At 36.9% G+C, this 19,631-nt stretch overlaps 1 protein-coding gene across 2 annotated transcripts in view; it reads left to right on the top strand.

The window, feature by feature from the left end:
* Positions 1 to 3,103: 3,103 nt before the first annotated feature.
* CYYR1 (cysteine and tyrosine rich 1) overlaps positions 3,104 to 19,631 on the top strand; it is a 103,743-nt gene continuing 87,215 nt past the window's right edge. Inside the window, exons 1-2 of one of the 2 annotated variants that reach the window (XM_008514145.2) lie at positions 3,104 to 3,673; positions 8,914 to 9,016. In XM_008514145.2, the coding sequence (XP_008512367.1) occupies positions 3,601 to 3,673; positions 8,914 to 9,016 (176 nt within the window). In that variant the 5' untranslated portion in view covers positions 3,104 to 3,600. The remainder of the gene's footprint in view (positions 3,674 to 8,913; positions 9,017 to 19,631) is intronic. The other variant, XM_070597247.1, reaches the window with a different exon arrangement.

The raw sequence follows: 19,631 nt of genomic DNA, 5'->3' as shown, positions 1-19,631 counted from the left end.
TTACTATAGTCTAAGAGCTATGTAGAACCTTAAGTAAAATTTTGAGAAAATTATGTAATAACCATTAATTAGAATTTCAGCAATGGACACCATATATGTATTAATTACAGCTTTAAAAAAATCAACTTCTGGGACTGGCCCAGTGGCATAGTGGTTAAGTTCGTGTGCTCCACTTCGGCAGCCCGGGGTCCACAGGTCTAGATCCCCGGGCATGGACCTACACACCACTCATCAAGTAACGCTCTGGGGGTGTCCCACCCACAAAATAGAGGAAGACTGGCAACAGATGTTAGCTCAGTGACAATCTTCCTCACATACACACACAAAATCAATATCCTTGAGGTATAATTTATGTACACTAAAACATACACATTTTAAGTGTACTGTTAAGTGTTCAGTTACGTGACTTTGGCACATGTATACACCTATGTAACAGCCGCCATTATCAAGACATGGAATATTTCCATCACCCCCAAAAAGTTCCCTCGTGATCCTCTGCAATCAACCTCCTATTCCTACCCCCTCCCACAGGCAACCATTAATCTGCTTTCTGTCACTATGGATTAATCGTGTCCTTCTAGAATTTTATAAACAAAATTGCACAGTCATTTGTTTGTGTCTGGCTTCTTTGCTCAGCATATTGTTACAGAGATTTATCCATGTTGTTGCATATACTTCAAACATTTTTTATTGCTGAGTTGTGTTTCATTGTACGGATATAGCACAATTTGTTTATCCATGGATTATTTTCAGTTTTCCTTTCCCATTTTTCCCTTCATCTGTTTATGTTAAGGATTTTCCCCAGCATTTTAAAGTATTGGATATTAATCCATAATATGTGTGGATCCTCATTTACTAAACTGTTCTACTTCGGTTGGACATGTAAGTTCTTTATCACATTTTAAAATGATAATAAATACTGTTATAAATATCTTCATGGACTCAAATATCAATAGAATCTGATTTAGGAATAGTATTCTTAGACAGTCTTTATCTTTCAACAGTTGAGGAATATTTTCACTCTCTTTTAAATTCCAAGGTTGCAAATGAGAAATCAGATGCCTATCTGATTCTTTTTTCTTTTTTAAGTAAATTTTTTATAACACATGAAAATTTCTATGATTTTCAAATTATACTTTGAATCCGTCTGTAGGATACATGCATGCCTCTTTAAAAACATTACTCTTGGAACTAACCATTTCAAATCTGAAAATTAAAATTTTACTATAGTTTAGAATTTTAATAAAAAATCTTTTTGGTGTTTGTTTCGTCACTTTTTGTTTCTTCTAAAACTGCTGCAGCCTGCATATTATTATCATATTAGGTCTCCTCTATGTGACAGTTTTTTATATTTTTATTCATGGTTTCTATGTCTTTGTATTTTTTTCTCTGTTATGAAATATGCTATTTGATTTAACAGTCTAAGTTTTTTTTAATGTGACCATTTTATAAATTTTTTCTGTGATCTTTTAAAATCTCAAATCAAGTTTTATGTTAATTCCCAGAAATTCTTTTATGCCTTCTAATGTTGTGCTCTGAAGGTTTCTCATTTCATATATTTTTGTGTATACATGTATATACATACACCTATATAGGTTTTTTCTTGTATTTCTCCTTCAAATTCTTTCTTCACACTGCCACATTTCCTTAAATGACTTGATATCGTTCTTTGCCTTTGGATGTCAATAGAGGTGGGTTTCCTAAGTACCTGAGTATGTTAAGATGGAATTTCTTTTTGCAATGGTGAAGCAGCAGGCTTGCTTGGTCAATCTGTTGAACCCTATGAGGAGAAGCCTCTCTGTCATCAAAAGTAAGCTGAGAGAGGCTGCTCTGACCAATATGGCAACTTCCTGCTGGCATCAATGGCAGCAGCCAGCCTTTCCTAGAGTTGTGTGCAACAATTGTTTGCATATTTAATTCATATGGAATTGATTTTGATGAAAGTAGGTAAAGACTTCACAGATGACTACTTATGGCCCCAACATAATTCATGGAATATCTCATAATTTCCCCTTTGCTTTAAAATGATACTTTTTAAACCATAAATTAAATTTCTGTACATATATCTCTATTTTTGGATTCTCTATTCTGTTCCATTGAGCCTATCTATTCTAGTATTAATCAAAACTGTTTCAAATATTGTGATGCTATATTTATTATCTGTTGCGGTTTATTGCATTCATCACTCTCATTTTTTTATAGTTCTTCTTACATGTTTATTTTCTATGTAAACTTTAGAACCAGATGGGTTTGAAAACAATTCATGTTGGTATTTTTATTGAATTCATTTTAATTCCAAGATTTATAGATTAATTTGGGAAAATGTTATCTTTATGATATTGAATTTTCTTAGTCAAGAGAGATATCTTTATTCACTTATTCATGTCCTTTTTTTCCTTCATGCGTAAAACTAAGAACTTTCGGATTTTTATTTGCATGAAAGAAAACTATTGACTTTTTAGTTACTCAACTTTAGTTAAGAGCTTTATAGTTGATTCTCTTTGTTTCCCAAGTATACAAGCATACTGTGTGCAAATGATAATTTGTATTCCAATTTTTCTTTTTTAGAAAGATTAGCCCTGAGATAACATCTGCCGCCAATCCTCCTCTTTTCGCTGAGGAAGACTGGCCCTGAGCTAACATCCGTGCCCATCTTCCTCTACTTTATATGTGGGACGCCTACCACAGCATGGCTTGACAAGCAGTGCCATGTCCACACCTGGATCCGGACCAGAGAACACCAAGCCACTGAAGCAAAACATGCACCACTGCACCACTCCACGGCCCCCTGTATTCCAATTTTTTATAATTCTTTTTTCTTTCTCTTGTCTAATTGCATAGGCCAGTGACTCCAAGGATAGTGTCAAATAGGAGTGATGACAGTGTGCATCCCTGTTGTGTTTTTCCCTGACTTCACTGGAAATGCTTTAGGTATTTAATAAATAAACATTGTATCAGCTTTCAGCAGAGATACTATACACTGTTTCTGAACTTTCCAGTTCTCCTGGCTTTTCTTCACTGCCTTTCTTGGTCCAATACCTTCAACTTTTAAAATTTCTTCCATTTGTTTAAAGATAAAAAACAAAGTTCTTCTTCACCCATTGTTTGAAATGGAAAAATTGGACAGGAGGGCAGGGCGAAAAAGGAGCTTGCTAAACTCCATAGCAATGGCCAAAGCAAAGGGTTAGGAAAAGTTCCTTTAGGAGAGGGCTCTGCTCCCGGAGTCACTCTATAGATGGAAGAACAGGAATATGGGGAGGAGTCGGGCCACTCCCGCCCCTGAGTTGGTGCCACCCGCGGAGATGAAATGTGAGTCGGGGTGGCCGAGGACGCCGAACGGCCGCCCGCCCGCTGGCCGAGCGCGACCAGGAGAGACAAAGAGACCTCGGCCAGCCTGGGCTCCCCTCGAAGGCTCCCAGGGTAATGGCCAGGTCTCCGCGCGCCCCCCTTCTCGGGAGCGCGTCCCTGTTCCTCTGACCGCCCACCAGCCCCTCCACCCCTCCATCCCCTCCCCGTTCCGGGTTCTCCCTGCACTCCCAGTCCTCTCTCCATTCTGTCTGTCCCTCTGTCCTGGCGCGCAACCTCCGGCCACCGGCTTGGATGGACGCGCGCAGGCTGCCCGGGTGCCCAGTGGTTTTGCTTCCGAAGTTGGTCTTGCTCTTTGTCTACGCAGGTCAGTGACACAGGGCGGCGGGAGAGGGGAAGGGGACTGGGGGCTGCGCTTGGGTCGCACACCGGGCCACGCGGGTTGGGCGGGACGCACCGGGACCTTGGTGGGAGGGGAGACTATGCGGTCCGGCTGCGGCGCGAGCAGAACCCGCGCGCTGGAACCCCGGCTCATCTCCAATCAGTGTTGTTTTGTTTTATTCTGTTCCTTTTCGTTTTTTCTTTTCTTTCCTTTTTCTTTCTCTCTCTCTGCAAAGCAACGTGGAAACCCCAATCCCGGTTTAGGGAATTTTACTCTGTGGGGAGCGTAAAGGTATCCAATTGTAACCACGACTCAGGAGGAATCTGGGGGTGAGGGCGGAGGCTGAGCGGTGGGAGGAAAGCATTTTTAAAAGGCACCTGAAGTTTAGAGGTATTGCTTAAGTTTTAAAATAAACTAATCTGGTGACTTTTCCATTTCAGTATAGACAACCCACTGCCCGTCCATCTCCACATTCTGAATATTCTGGGTTTTCCCTTTCAGAAATCAAAAGCCTTACACTTTTATTTTAATTCTTTAGAAGATGATTCTCAAGCATAGTAGACTGGGCAACTGGATGCTTTGAGTTCAAATATAAGGTTTTTGAGAGGCATAAATTCACCCAGAATCTAATCTGCTTTCCTTGATTTCTTTAAGAACTTGTTTACAGGTGAAGGGCATCTCATTTCCCTCCTCCTAATTATTCTTAGTGAGAATTGGGAAAAGTTGATGAAGCAAAGCTGTTTTCTTATTTTAGTAGTTGATTTTATTGTAGTTGATATGGAGTCCAAAATGGCCTTTCATTGGTTATTCGTGTATAAAGTTACTTACACATGTGGTTTGGCATCTGCTTCCTGTTCACAAAACAAACTAACAGCAAATTTCTTTATGAAACGTTTTCATATCTTTAATTCCCTATGAGAAAATCCACAGCTTACGCATGACCTTGCAATACTAAATTTATGTTTAGAGCTATGATTTACTCTTTGGTACTTAAAAAGATACTGCAAGTGGAATTAAGATGTTCTGCAACGTTGTTACCTGAACATCAAAAGAGTTGAATTGCTCATTCAACCTTGCCAGAAATGAGCCACAACTTCTGGAGTAATTTTCTAACTCTTTATTAAAATCCAAATTAGTGGCTATCTATAAGTTATTTTAAAGATATTTTATTGTAGGGAAAAAGCTGACTTTCAAACACAGAAATTCATAAAAGTAGGAAAAATACCTCCTATGTAACGAGAATCCACACTGTAATCTGTTTACAACACGTATTTCTTTTACTTAAATCGTATAAGGCTTTCAGAATTTGAGAGACTAACAGAATCAATTGCATTAATACTAATTTTATATTAAAATATCTTTATTCACTTGAAGTAATGATAATATTTCCACCTCTTCTGCTTATCAAAAGAAAACAAAAACAAGAAAATAGAACACAGCAAATAAAACTTTAATACCCTCGTTTGCCTTAATCAACCACACCATTAAACAACAACTTTTCTTATTCTTTTGTCTGTTTTATTCCCCATGGTAAAGCCAAAAGCTTCTAGTTTCCTTTCCTCCTGTTCCCCCAGGGCTGGGTACAAAATACCCCCCTCAACCCCCCAACCCCCACCCCAGGTTCAGGAAACTCACAAAGCTGCCCAGCAGCAGGGTTGGTTAGTTTAGAAAGCTTTCTCCATTTCTCGCCTCCTTACCCACCCTCCCTAACAAGCTACAAAGTATCACAAGCCAATAATGACTTATTGTCTTGGATAAGAAATGTTGAGCTAGTGTGTTTGGTGTTAATTCCTGAACTCTTTATTTCAAAGGCCTTTTTACGCCTGCCATATTGATTCAACTAATATTTACTGAGTGAAATATGTTGAGTGATGTGTTGGACAGAGGCCGTGCTCTAAGTCTTGCGGGCAGACAAAGTGTGCCTGTTACTTTAATGTATAAAAGGCTGTGTCATAGGAGTGCTGCAAGCACGTGCTATAGGTGTTCAAAGGAGGGGACCTTATTGCTGGCTTAGTAGTGTAAGGTCCACGAAGATGATGTCTGTTTCATTCAGCATAATATTCTCAGAGACAGCAAAACGCCTGACCCGTAAGAGAAGCTCAGTAAATATTTGCTCAGAGAAATTGAACTGAAGAGGACTTTCAGGAGTGAGACCTTTGATGGATAGAGAAGCCTCGGACATAGGAGGTGGAGTAGGATATACTGTGAGCATATCACATGAGATGTGTATATGCAAAAGTAGGTAATTCAGTTTGGTTAGAACTGTGAGATCCAGCTGGAAGTGAGGATTGGGGTGAGATGGGGGAACACTGCAGAAATAAAAACAGTTCAGGCACCCTGGTAAATGAATTGCCAATTTTAATGGGACAAAAACCTAAGCAGGTGAACTGTCCATAACCTGAATTATTTCCCCCAAAGCAAATGCATTAAATACACGTTCTATTTGTTAAGGCTCTCACAGCAAGGTTTCTATACCTGAAGCATCATGTTTTACTACGGAATCGCTTGTGGAAAGAGACCCAGTGAAGTGTTTATATTATTATGCAACTCCCACTGCTGGCTACAAAGACAGGATCTGGCCAAGGTTTCACCTTCCCGGCCTCAGCCAGTGACTTCTGTCCCCTCCCTTTCCTTCCTTTCTTATCCTTAGCTATAGCTTGAAGAACCATTTCTGAGCAAGTGCTTGGAGCCAGATGTTGCTTTTCCTGCGCTACACATTCCTTAGGGGCAAGGGGAAAGGGAGGGAACGGGGACTTCTTCCACACCGTGCCTTGAATTAAAGTCACTGAAGAAACTTTGAGGTGGCTGATGTTCAAGGATATTAACTTGAGTATGAGAAGTAATATTATTCACCTTCTGAGGACAATTGGAACATTCCTTTCTTTTACAAGTGAGAAAATGCTCTTGTATCATCCAAACTCTAATCTTCATAGAATTATTCTCAAACTGGTGAAAGCAAGTAACGCATCATAATAGGTTTTGAGGTGTGGTTGAAACCTCTGGAAATGGTGAGATTGTGAATGTATTTGCAACACGATTAAATGTCTTTTTCAGTTGTTTAATTCTGGGAAGTAGACATGAGTGCTGGAAAATGCCATAAAAATAATGAACAATGTGTGACATGATCTAGATGTTTGTCTCAGGTATAATCCAGCTTCTTGGCTACAAGATTTTGGGCTTGGTTTCCTGTAACATTGGTTCAAAATATTTTGATAACACCGTGTCCTTATAATAGTAGTAATTGGAGTCCAAGTAATCGAGTCTTTGGTATTCATGAGAGCTTAATAAGATGTCTCTGTCCTGGGCATCCTTCAAAAGGCACCCTGTGGGCCAGAGTTGTGGCTTAGTGGTTAAGTACGGCATGCTCCACTTTGGCAGCCTGGGTTTGGTTCCCAGGCTCAGACCTACACCACTCATTGGCAGCCATGCTGTGGCAATGACCTATATAGAAAATAGAGGAGGATTAGCACAGATGTTAGCTCAGGGTAAATCTTCCTCAGCAAAAAAAAAAAAAAAAAAGGCAGCCCATGAAGCTACTTACACATTGGTTGTCCTTCCCCCACAGAAGTGTCCTTCTCTTGCTATCTGAATGGCTTTGAAGAACATGAAGCAAAATGTCCCTGCTAAGCCCTTGAGATAACTGACCAGTCTAAATATTTGAATTAATTAAACGTCACTAAAAATGAGAGCTATAGAAATTCACCGGGAAAACAAAAAAATAAATAGCCTTAAAAAGGGTGATGCACTCTGCAAAAAGCATACACTATCAGTAAATCATTAAATTGTATTTCTGGCTTCAAAATTTTAAAGTGGATTTAAGCAGTCACTGAATCTTACAAAGGTAATTATCTTTTCCTCTCATTTCTTCTTACCATATCCCAGAGGAAAACATCCAGGTTTGCTCATTTCTGAGGTGGAAGTAAAATTGAGGGGAAGAAAATATGAATTTTTTCACTTGTTACACAAAGGCCATGCATTATTGATAAAGGTGAATGAACTTTGTTACTTTTTGATCACATCCATTTGTAAACAATTATCTTGGTAGTGAGGTGATTTCAAAGCAAAATCTGAATTTTCCTTTCTAGATAAATCAATTACAGGGACATGTAGACATAAATATAACGTCTTGCACTTTTATGTTATGACTTTGACAGGAAAACAAAAGTCTTATATAATTTAGATAGTAGTTATTACCTTCACAGATTGAGTTGGAAGTGACTTATTTTGTGATTCTTGAACATGTAACTTACATTTTCATATTATACTTAATGTTTTCCTAACCATGTACCTGAAACTCACATACCCATTATAATTTATACCACTGATTATAACTAAATGATAACCTTAACTTATTAAACCTAAATCATTTTGATGAGGTAAAGAATTTTTAAAAGCTAGAGTAATTTTTATTCACCGTCTTTGGTATAATTTTCCTTTCCAAAACACTTAGAAAAAAGACAGTAATTTGGTTTTCAGCCCCAACATGTTTATTTTAGTCAGAAAATAATCTTTCCCCCTTCACATAGTGAAGTGCTATTCACTATGTGAACAGTGCTATTTCATAGCTTAATAATTCTCAAATATGACATTAAACTCTTAATTATTCACAAGTTAATTATCCATGGGAACTTCTTCCTATAACTAACTCATTATCCTCCAATCTAAATAGATTGACAGGATATGCAGACATTTGTCTTATCATATGTGTGCAAACTGTAATTTTGAAGGTAAAAAATGGTAGAGAAAGAAGAGCACAAAATGCATGGTCATGAAAAATATACATTATTTAAAAATTATTTCCATTTGACATTATCCATGTCAATAACACTTTCCATTAAATGAAGTTAATTGGTAGTAATACCGTAAAGTCAAAAGACTTTGTCATTTAAGAATTACTATAAGAACTCTATTGACAAATTGAATGACTGACTAGTTGGATCATTCATTCCCCCCTTCATTATCTCATTCAACCCACTCTGACTCCTAATTATGGTACTTGACACAGGAGATTCAAAGTAGAATGGTCTTTGCCTTTTCTAGATTTATGACTAAGAGGGAAGAAGGATTAGTTTAGATGATTACAAATGTTTTAGAATTCTGAGTAGGTAAAATGAAGATAGAAATGCACTGAAGAGAGGTCATTGACCAATTAAGATATGAAATAGAATGATTTCTCCTGAAGCTGTGATTTCAGAACTATAACTGCACCTGCTTTTATTTTGTAGACAACTGCCTTGCTCAGTGCGGCAAAGACTGCAGATCTTATTGCTGTGATGGAACCACGCCCTACTGCTGCTCCTACTATGCCTATATTGGGAATATCCTCTCGTGAGTATGGGTCAAATTTGGCAATATTGATACTCTTTCCCTTCTTCAGTTATGTTTTCAAAAAGTACTAAGTTGTAGGCATGGGCAAGAAATGGTAAGATTGGTTATTGACATAAAATCTTTACTGGGGATACTAAACACTCATCACTACCTCGTGTGTTATGTTGTTTGACAAAATGGGTAAATTAATATACAAAATAAATTGCTTTTATTCTAAGGAAATTGAAAGAAGTATTCCTTTATTGTTTAATTTTGTGTACTATACTAATGTTTTAACTAGACAATATTCTTATTATTGATCATTTTTTTAACGTTGTAAGTTATGTTTTTGTCTGCTTTGTTGAAGAATTTGTAAGTTAGAATTTGTCATTTAATTATGGCTGGTTTATTTTGCCATACAAGTATTTGTCTAACTCCTCAGGTAGATATCAGGGGAAAGAGATATTATGAATTAAAAAACGTTGAGATATGGAATGTCAATATTCTACATAATGCATATTAAGCAACTTTAGGAAACAGGTTTAGAGCCCAAGGAAGGCTAGACACCAACGATGTAAAGTGATAACCAACTGCAAACATCAGTGAAACATAGAATGTGTTAAGCATTTCTCCATAGCAAATTAAGAATTTATTTTAGAGATGCTTCTGGGCAAAGGGAAAGGGAGAAGCAGGAACTGCTTTCAGGGTTGTATGTCTGAAAAGTGTACAATTCTCAGTTCCTCTATACAGACCATCAAGTTGAGAAATAGTAGGTAGAGAATTAGGAACATTAGACTTTCCTGAGTCAAAATCACCCATGATTTTCAGATAGCAGCAGGAGTCTAGCCACTGTCCTCCTTAGTTTTTATTTTTCAAGTGAATATCAGGATGACTTGGGAGCTGTTCTGCTCCCGTGCCCTCTGAAGACTCATGCCCTGTGAAGGCTTAAGTAGACCCAGGAAAGATCAGGCACTAAGGGTGTGCCTGGCTGTTTAGCGATGTGTCCATTGAGATGGCTTATAACTCATCCTCTATTTCCTGAGAATAGAAAACACGGCACTAAATAAACTTTCTGGAATCAAAGTTGGGGCTGATATTAGAGATCATATTTCTCTGAATAAGGCCAAAAAGAATCATGCTTCAGGATACTCTTGAAGGCTAACATCGCTATGTAAGAATTGTCAGGCTGTAGTAAAGATTGATGAACAGAACTTAAGCATTCTTTGAAATGCAAATAAACTCTACGTAAGATGTGTGGATTTTTTTTTTTCTCGTGGAAGACTTGGTGGAAAAGAGATTAAGTCCCCTTCTTACGTTAGAGAACCGCCAGAATGATACATACAGAAATTAATCAGCGGAGAATACCTTAAATATAAATACATAATGATGTTTCACGTTTGTATATCACTTCGCACTTTTAAAGTCATTTAAAATACATTATTACTAAGTTAAAATATTATTTTTGAGTGGTCTCCACGTGCCAGATGCTGCTGTTCCAGATAGATGTGTGAGTGGGCCCACAGGTGGTATAGGTTTGTGGAACTTGCGGTTAGCGTGATTCTGTGAGTGTTTCGTCCTCTGGCTCCTGGCTCATTTCTCTGCCCACATCATGGCGTGTGTTGTGCCCCTATTTCTCACCTCATAGCTACCTCCACCCTGGTAAATATATATATAAAGGACATAATTACTTATTAATCAAAATACTTAAAAATTTTAAATTTACAGGTATGCTTAATATGTTTTATATCTGCAATCAGATTCACATTTTTGTGGTACATATTCTAAGTCTTTTAACTAATTTCGCCACTTGGTTAAAGAATTAGTTGAGTTGATACATTTATCTGGGTTATTAGGGCTATGTATTTGCTATGTTTGAAAAAAAGAATTTTGTTTTGTAGGGGGTGGACATAAACACAGATGGTATTATATTTCAGGCAGTTAAAACTGAATTTTTGGTTCAAAATAGAAACCACTAAGTAAATCTCTAGCTAAACAATTCTTAGGGGCAAAAAGGGCTTTAAAGTGTTTTCCCCAGTGGATAAAGGAGAATACATTTTCAGGATTTCCAGTTATTGTTTAAGATTTGAAAAGCATGCTCAACTCCACCCAAAGCTTTTTTTTTAAGTTGGGGTGGGGGGTGCAGAGAGAAAAAAATCATTCCAAGAATGCTTACAAAAGTTCTTTCATGCTCGTGTTTTCAAATATTGCTATTTTGGAACTCATAAACTGGCTTCCTCTCTTCCAAGCATCCAGAAACATTCTTAGTAAAATCATTTTAATCATCTTAACAGAAAATCAAATCTTTGTGGTTATCAGAGAAATAGTAAGGAAAAAATGTTATGTATCCTAAATGAATAATTTTATAAATTTGTTCTAAGTCAGTTTCTATTTTTGTTTTCAAAATAGAAAATGTCTTGGCTCAGTTTAAAACGAGCTAAAAAGAGTATGAAATACAATTTGGGTCATTCTAGACTGTTGGTAAATTGCTGAGGCCTCTCCTTAGTCACCTTCTAAAATAATCAGTGGTGATATTAAGCCCTTAATTCTCTTTTACTTCAACTCTCCTTTTTCTTTTGCGAATTAATCATAAAGACGTTTATAAAGAGATCACTCTTTCAATTTGCCTTTTAGTTGAAGTCTTATTTTACTCCAGTCCCTCCATTTTATATTCCAAATATGAGTTATTTTTGACAAATAAATTCAGATTCTACCCCTCCCTTTTTTTCTTTTCTCAGTTAAGAATTTTAAAATTTACTTGCATCTCATGAAAAACTTTCAAAATTAAACTTTTAAAATCGCATATCTACTTTTTAAAAATTGGGATATAATCAACATATAACATTATGTTAGTTTCAGGTATACAACATAATGATTCGATATTTGTGTATGTTGCAAAATGATCACCACACTAAGTGTATTTGACATAAGTCTATTTGAAATAACATACCTACATTTGATCACTATGGTCACAGATGATGTTGACTTCAATACAGAAAAATAATAGTATTATTTTCCAGCATTTAAGAATAATTTTTACAAAAGTCAGCATATTCTGTGCAGTCAGTTATTTACAGATACATATTGAGCGCCTGTTACCATGGCAGTACTGAGCTAGTTCCTGGAATCCAAAGATGAATAAATGATGTAACCCTGGCCTGAGGCATCTCACAATCTAATAAGAGAGGAGAGTATAGACAAATAATTCTAATTCAATGAACTAATCTATGAAGCATTATTAAAGGGCTGGGAAGAGAGAAAACAGCTAGTCTGTGAGTGTGTGGGTGTGTTTAGAAAGGGATGTCTAGAAAAAGCCTCATAAACACGAAATTTGAACATAATTTTGAAGGAAGAATAGACATTTACATCAATGGACAATGATGAAATGGAAGAACATTCCAGACAGAGAGATTCTCTTACAAAGGCAAAGATAGAAGAAAGGAAATGCTTAGTTTGGGAAAGCCCCTGTTGTTCAGTGTTGCTAGAGAAGAAATGTTAAACTTTGAATATAGCATGAATAAGTAGGTAAGACAAAAGCTAGACAGTTACTTTATCTACTTTTATTGGTGGACTACATACTTGTATTGGATGTGCCTAACAAAACTAAAACAAAATAATTCCATACTTTTCTAGAAATAAGATAGCTGGTTTTATATAGACAGGACACATTCCGAGACACCACAAAGACAAGGGACAAAAATGAGACGGTGTCAAAGGAGATTATTTTTATTTATTTCATGTAAAAAAGATTTGGAACGAACACTTGGAGATGTTGCTCTATTTAGTATTATTTACCATAGAATATGTGACCTTGGAATTCTTTCTCCGTTTTTGACATTTTTGATCGTGAGGACAACTACCTGAAAAACCTCACTGTTTGAAAATGAGAGTTGGGCCAATTCAAGAAATAAACAATTTCTCATCAAACTGATTCTCAAACATTTCATTCAGCCACTCCTCCCCATGAAAGCTCAACATCCTGTGATGAATATGGAAAGGAGCATTTCAATTCTTGCTTCTGATGAAATGTGATTGACATTCCCTTAGAAGAGAGGATCCAGCATAAAGATGTGGTTTGCAGAGTACTCTTTAGAATTGTAGAATTCAAGGGAATAGAGGGTGCAATTGATTGGCTAATTACTGTTACTAATGGAACAAACTAAAAGTAGGACTTTACTGAAAAGGAAGGTACACTGCTGTGTCAGTAAGAGAATAACTGTACAATATTGAATATGAACCACATAATGGCGAGGTTGGACATAGTGGGCCAGATGACAAAATATAAAATTTAATCCCCTTACTCAAAAGCAGATTTTTGCTATTCTAGTTTGCCTTTGTAAAATGCAGATCTGCCTAGGGCTTCTTCAGAGTACCATCTGGCCAACACAAAATCCCCACAGGGAAAAATCAAGAGGAAGAACTAATAATGGAGATCCTGATGGGATTAGGTTTCTTTTCTTCTCAATGAAATGTGAAAGATGTATTGCCCACGGTTTTGCAAAGACAGCTAATAAATATCACAACTGTGATGTTAGAGTTATGTTATGCATGAAAGCAAAATTGAGTTAAAAGATAAAGGTTTCATATTTCCAAATGGCATTTGAGGTCCTATGCTCATTAAGTAGCTGAGCATTCTGAATAAAACACGTGAAGCTATTCAAACAGCGACAGAAACATAATGCATTTTGAAAGGCCTTTGGCATTGGTAAAAACATCATTAAAATTAACTAAATATAAATATTCTTAGTACCTAGATATTTAAAAAAACACCTCTGAAAGGTACATACTGAGCAAATCAAAGTTTGTGGAAGTCTTATTTTTGTTTTAATAATAATGCAAAGATAAAAAACTAGTATAACATTACAATAAGTATGAACTTGATTTAAAATGTAGTAACAAATTATGTTTGATATAAGAAGAAAGTCATTGTTTCTCAGAAGACATATGTTTTCACTTTATGTGTTGTTTCATTCAGAGCAAATATAAATGTGTAGATATCTAAAACTCTTTTCAGTCAATTGTAGTCTATTCTTTCATAATTCCCTTTGTAAATTAAGCTAGTTGTCAGAAACATAACTTGTTTTCAGGAAGGAATAGACGAAGTTTCTAGAACATGTTCCTAGCAATTTATTTCTATAAATACGTAGGGAGATATTCTATGTTCTGCACCAGGTGCTGGAGGATATAGCCATGTATCAAACATGGCTCCTGCTCTTGAATTGCTTATAGGCTACTGGAGAACATAGACCTATGAACAGATAGTTTAACAGGCTGTGGAAAGCACACAATGCAGTGGAATCAGAAAGGAGGACTTTTAGTCCAACTTTAGGGTGATAGGAAGACTTCCTGAAGGAGAGTCATTCTAAGATCAGTCTTGAAAAGCAATTGATAAAATTCATCACTCACTTAGAATTAAAAGAAAACACTAGCAAACTAGCAATATGGAAGAAAATTTCTTAGTCTAATAAATATCAAAAGAACAAACAAACAGCCCCAGTCAATGATATGCTGTTATAACCTTTCCCTTTCAAGGCAACTATAAAACAAGCTAGCATCTAGAACCACTGCTGTTCAGCATCATACTGTCCTGGTCACTGTAATCAACAAGGCAAATTAAAAAGAGGTAGTAATAACTGGAAAGGAAGAAAATAAATTTTTTTATTTACATAAAATATGATTTCCTATACTACTCAGCCTATAAAAATGAATAAGACTATTCACCAACACTGCAGGATATAAGGTCAGTGTACAAAAATTAGTGCATTCCTATATATCAGCAACACGCAATTAGAAAATGTAGTATGTTTGTGTGTACACAAATCTTACTTACAATGTCAAAATCTATAAGATACTTAGTATGAAATCCAATAATAATATATGCTTGGCATTTATGGAGTCATATAAATACATAAAAATTTCAAGAGATGAGAGACTAAAAGAAATTGAGATATACCAAATTGTGGATGGAATACTGTAAGGATGTCAATACGTGGGATATATCAGTTCTTCCTGAACTATATGTAAGTTCAATGCAATTCCAATCAAAACCCACAGGACCATTTTTTGTTGAGTTTGACAGACTGAGCCTAAAATTTATGTGGGACAGTAAAGGGCATAGAAAAGAGAAGCAGTTATGAAAAAGAACAAAATGAGAAGACATGCCTTACGATATCAAGATTTATTATACAGTTACAGAAAATAAATTGTATGATATTGGTTTACAGACAAACTGATAGAATATAGAGCTTATAAACTGACATATGGGAGCTTGATAGAGAGCAGAGATAAACCCATCCTTAGGTGCTTTCCAAAAGTCACCTCAATAACATAAACTTGGGTGTCGTTGAAAGGGGTTTGTTATGATATCAAGACACCTTTTTCACTGATATCACTTAGGAAATTCAGAGCGGTTTAGGAGCTCTGTACCAGAAACGGGAACTAAGACCAAATGTATATTTCTTCCTATAAATATCACAACACCTTGTTAACATGCAGATTGTGATTTGGCAGGTCTGGAGTGGGATCTGAAATTCTGCATTTTTAACAAACTCTCAGGGGATGCTGATGCTGCCCATCCTCCAGGCACACTTGGGTAGAGAGGGCTGGTGCTATCTGACAATGTCCTGTACTACAGGTTGAAATGATAGAAGAGATTAAGACCTGAGGACTGATGGGATGTGGGGCTAGGGATTGAGGCTAAAGGAAAGGAACAAGCCTAAACTAATTCTTAAGCTTCTACTTTGGATGATTGGGTGGATGGTGTTCTGGGAACTAATGGGGAATATTCAAGAAGATTCAAAGAGGGGAATGAATTCCGTTTTTAATATGTTGAGTGCCTGGGGGGTGAGGGGGCTATAGGCTCTATAGCCTATAGGCCTGATTCAGTGGGCCTTTAATTTGTGGAGTGTACCAATCTGAACTCTGTAGAGAGCCTGGATCATCACTTCTAGGTTTGGGAGTAAAAAGCCTAGAGGTGCTGGTGTGAGGGTGTGTGAGAGTGAATGAGATGTTCTGAAGAGAGGTGTAAGAAAGAGAAGAGCAAACAATGATGGAACCTCAGGGAAATTCAAGAATACTCTGTGATTTCTCGCCTTTCTACATTTGATCAGAATCCTGAACAGTGTTCTCCGTTTCAGCCTCCTTTAAGGTGTTCTCCATCCCTTCAAAATTCCTTCGTGTCTATGAAAATTGATGTCCTTTGCTAATCAGCCTGAATACACATCTCGTGGTGGCGGGGACAGTGATGTCTTTATTTTCTTCTATGAGCTTTTTGTGTTTTATGTTATATGAGAGATAGGACTCATGGTATTTCAGTTCATTCTAAATTGAATATGTTCTCATAACAAAGCAGTTTATGTGAGTATCCATCCATCCTTATTTACTGGGATTGTGCCCAAACCGTATCAACTCACATCTGGGCATATATTCCAGGTTTTAGGAGCTCCCTTAATTAAATAGAAATCAGAGTCAGGAATTATAAGACAAAGTGTGTTTGGTGGTAGCAGGGATTCTTAGAGTGAAGGTAGCTACCATTTATTTAATGCATTCTCTGTCCCAGGTGCTTAAAACACATTAGTTTGTTAATTTTCAGAATAGCCCTCATGATCTGGGTGTTATTATTCCTGTCTGCACAGAAGAGGAAGTTGAGACCCAGAGTGAAGTAATCTGTCTAATGTCACACAGCTACCGTGTAATGAGCTGGTGTTTAAAACTGCACGTGTTTGACCTCTTTCTGCTACTCCCCACCAGCTCCCTAAGATCTGAAGAAGATTTCAAGATGGATGAGTGGAAACTATTCATTGCTATAAGACCTTATGAAACCTAAACACCATATGTTGAGGTTTGCTTACTCTCAGTATCTGGATTAAATTCCCTGCTATAAACTGCCATAAAATTATCCTTTCTCTACTCTGTTATCATCACGTTATTCAAGCTCCTGAACTATCTCTGCCCTTCCACACTCTGGAACCTGAGAAGACAAGAAGCCAATCTAACAGCTTACCATTGAAGGCACAAGGCCTAACCAACTCAATGATCCACAATGAATTGTTTAAATGCAGGTCAAGCCTCCAGTTAAACATGAAAAACGTGACACTTTTTGAGTCCTAAATAAATATGTATCATCTGGATAAGTATTTGCTTAGAAAAATCATATTGTAATTGAAATATGTTACTGATTTCAGAGAATTTCTTCTCATGGAGAACAAATCAGATATCACTACATACCAAAAGGAGTGATTTCTCTGTAGTCAGTCCTCACTTTCTGATCACTGCTGTTTATGATAAATTATCATCAGATGATAGGGATTAAAATTCAAACATCATTTTGATTATAATGATTTAACCTCTTGTCATATTTCTGGAGAGAATGTGCTCTCTCAATAAAGCAATATGAGCTGCCAGCCTATGACTATTAAGGCAACAGGCACCTGTGCAACACTATTCACTTGCATAATTTTTGGAGATAAAGTGTTTTATTGATAAAATTGAGGAGGAAACAATTATGCACACACAATGATTTTTACTCCGTTATATTAGAAAAATTCTGGTGGACAGCTGCAGGCCAGAACACACTGTCTTCCAGCTGTCTCCCAACTGCGAAATATTAGGATGAACACACCCATAACTAATGAAAATTTCAGAGGGCAATGGTAAGCTCATAAAGTGTAATAGGATTCCATCTGAAAGTGCCACGGGTGAAAGCTTTGGCTGTTTAACCCATGGTAACTCAGAGACAAATAGAATTTGTTTCAATATTCATTCTTAAGGCAAGGGGAAGAAGAAAGAAGATTTACAGGTAGCAAGAAGAATGCTTTTTGTATGCCTTTGCACAAATCTGACAAAAATAGAGAAAAAACATGACAAATTACTTCAAACATACTCTGTATGACTACACACTGTCAAAAAGGTGAGCCGAACTGGATCTCCCCATGCTGCATTTTGCAGAAAACAAGTGCTACGTGTGGTTGCAAATAACAGCTGTACGATGTTGATACATGTTTCTTCTGCAAATACCAGGAATAATACAAAATCAGCCTCCAAAGTATTACACAGAGGGAAATCTTTGAATCTAAATTTATCAAATAAATGGTGAAAACTCTACTTTGTGGTTGCAATCTCGAGTAATACCCATCCTTACATTAAGGAAATAGACCTTCTTGCCATTTGCTGGGTGGAATGAAACAGGAAACAACTCTTGTGATTCTGTTCTTAATTAACAGTAGTTTTAGTGATGGGAGTTCTGGAAAAAAGACCAAGAATATTTGGATTCACAAAAATGGGGTTTGAGTTCCTCTTCTTTTATGCTGTGCGAACTTGATTCTCCTAATATCACTGAGCCTCCATTTATTAATTTGTAAAGAGGGACAAGTAGTAACAACTTGCCTCTCTCTCAGCATTAGGCTGAAGGATATATTTGTACCTAAAAGTACTTCGAAGGGTTTTGTAAATTTTTCTTGTCATTAATGAAAACATTGGGCTCTGAAAACATCTGGACTTTGGGCAAAGAGGAAGCAGATGGGGAGCAAACTGGCTTCTCAAGGTCATTTGGAGAGCCCGTGACTAAGCAACCGAGCACCACTTTGAGTGTGAGGTTCTCTCCCTGGTCCTCTGGGACAAAACGTGGGCATCTCTCCTCCCTAGAGCACGCTCAGCCTTGACTGAAATAAATGGCCTTCTTAATCAAATGTGATTGCAGTCTGATAACTCCAAAGGCAGCTAATTAAGTTCTGTGTCCTGCTGCCCAGCAGTTGCTAAAAGCATAATACAGACCAAAGAGTCGTGCATTAAATACACAAACCTGCCATGTTGCCCTAGGCTGACCTGTGCATTACAGAAATCATCTCAAAAAGGGGTAAACACAACTAAATAAAACTAGAGAAACCTGATTTATTAAAAAATCACACATGTAATACCAAAAATCGGGGGGCAATGATTTGCTTTACAAAAGGATTCATGATGGAGTTCCAATTAATTCTTCTTTCAAAATTTATTTTATTCACCACTTTTCAGAAATATGTATTGTGTGTACAACTGGTTCATCTCTATTGATGACATGTCAGTAATTAATTCACAAAACAGTCTTGTCACCTCTGGCCATTTCATCAGAGTGATCACAGTACTCTACAGATTTGAGCGTGCCTTTGCATGTAAAAGTTTAGAATTGCCCTGATTAGACTTTAAGAAAAATGTGTTCATCAGCAGTTCTCTCCATATGTCAGTGCTTTTAAGACTTACAAGAATAAAAAGGGTAATATCTTGCCTCTGATGATACTGTACATAACCTACATTTGCAACATTCGCCAGATTCAAAGTATTTTCAGTGGTAGTGAGTAAATGCCAGATGGCATGTGAATAAAAAGTCATTGATCATAGCAAGGATCAGCTGAGGTCTATCAATTCTAAAATGAGTTTATTTTTATTCAGCTTGTTGGCTTTAAACAGTCAGTTTACTGTACATACTATATATTTCGCTTAGTGGTTACGGTAAAACAGTTTTGTCTCATTATCTTTAGTTGGAAGGGTTGCTTCTAGCTCTGGGTAAGACAGAAAAGCACACTGCACTTTCTGCCTCCCACTGAATGCAGCTATAGAATTTGGGGGGAATGCATGGAGCAGCTATTTCAGGTGTGTGTGGAAA

Source organism: Equus przewalskii, chromosome 27 (genome assembly GCF_037783145.1).
Source record: "Equus przewalskii isolate Varuska chromosome 27, EquPr2, whole genome shotgun sequence".
In the NCBI taxonomy this organism is placed as follows: domain Eukaryota; kingdom Metazoa; phylum Chordata; class Mammalia; order Perissodactyla; family Equidae; genus Equus; species Equus przewalskii.
This window is presented reverse-complemented; position numbering and strand designations above follow the sequence as displayed.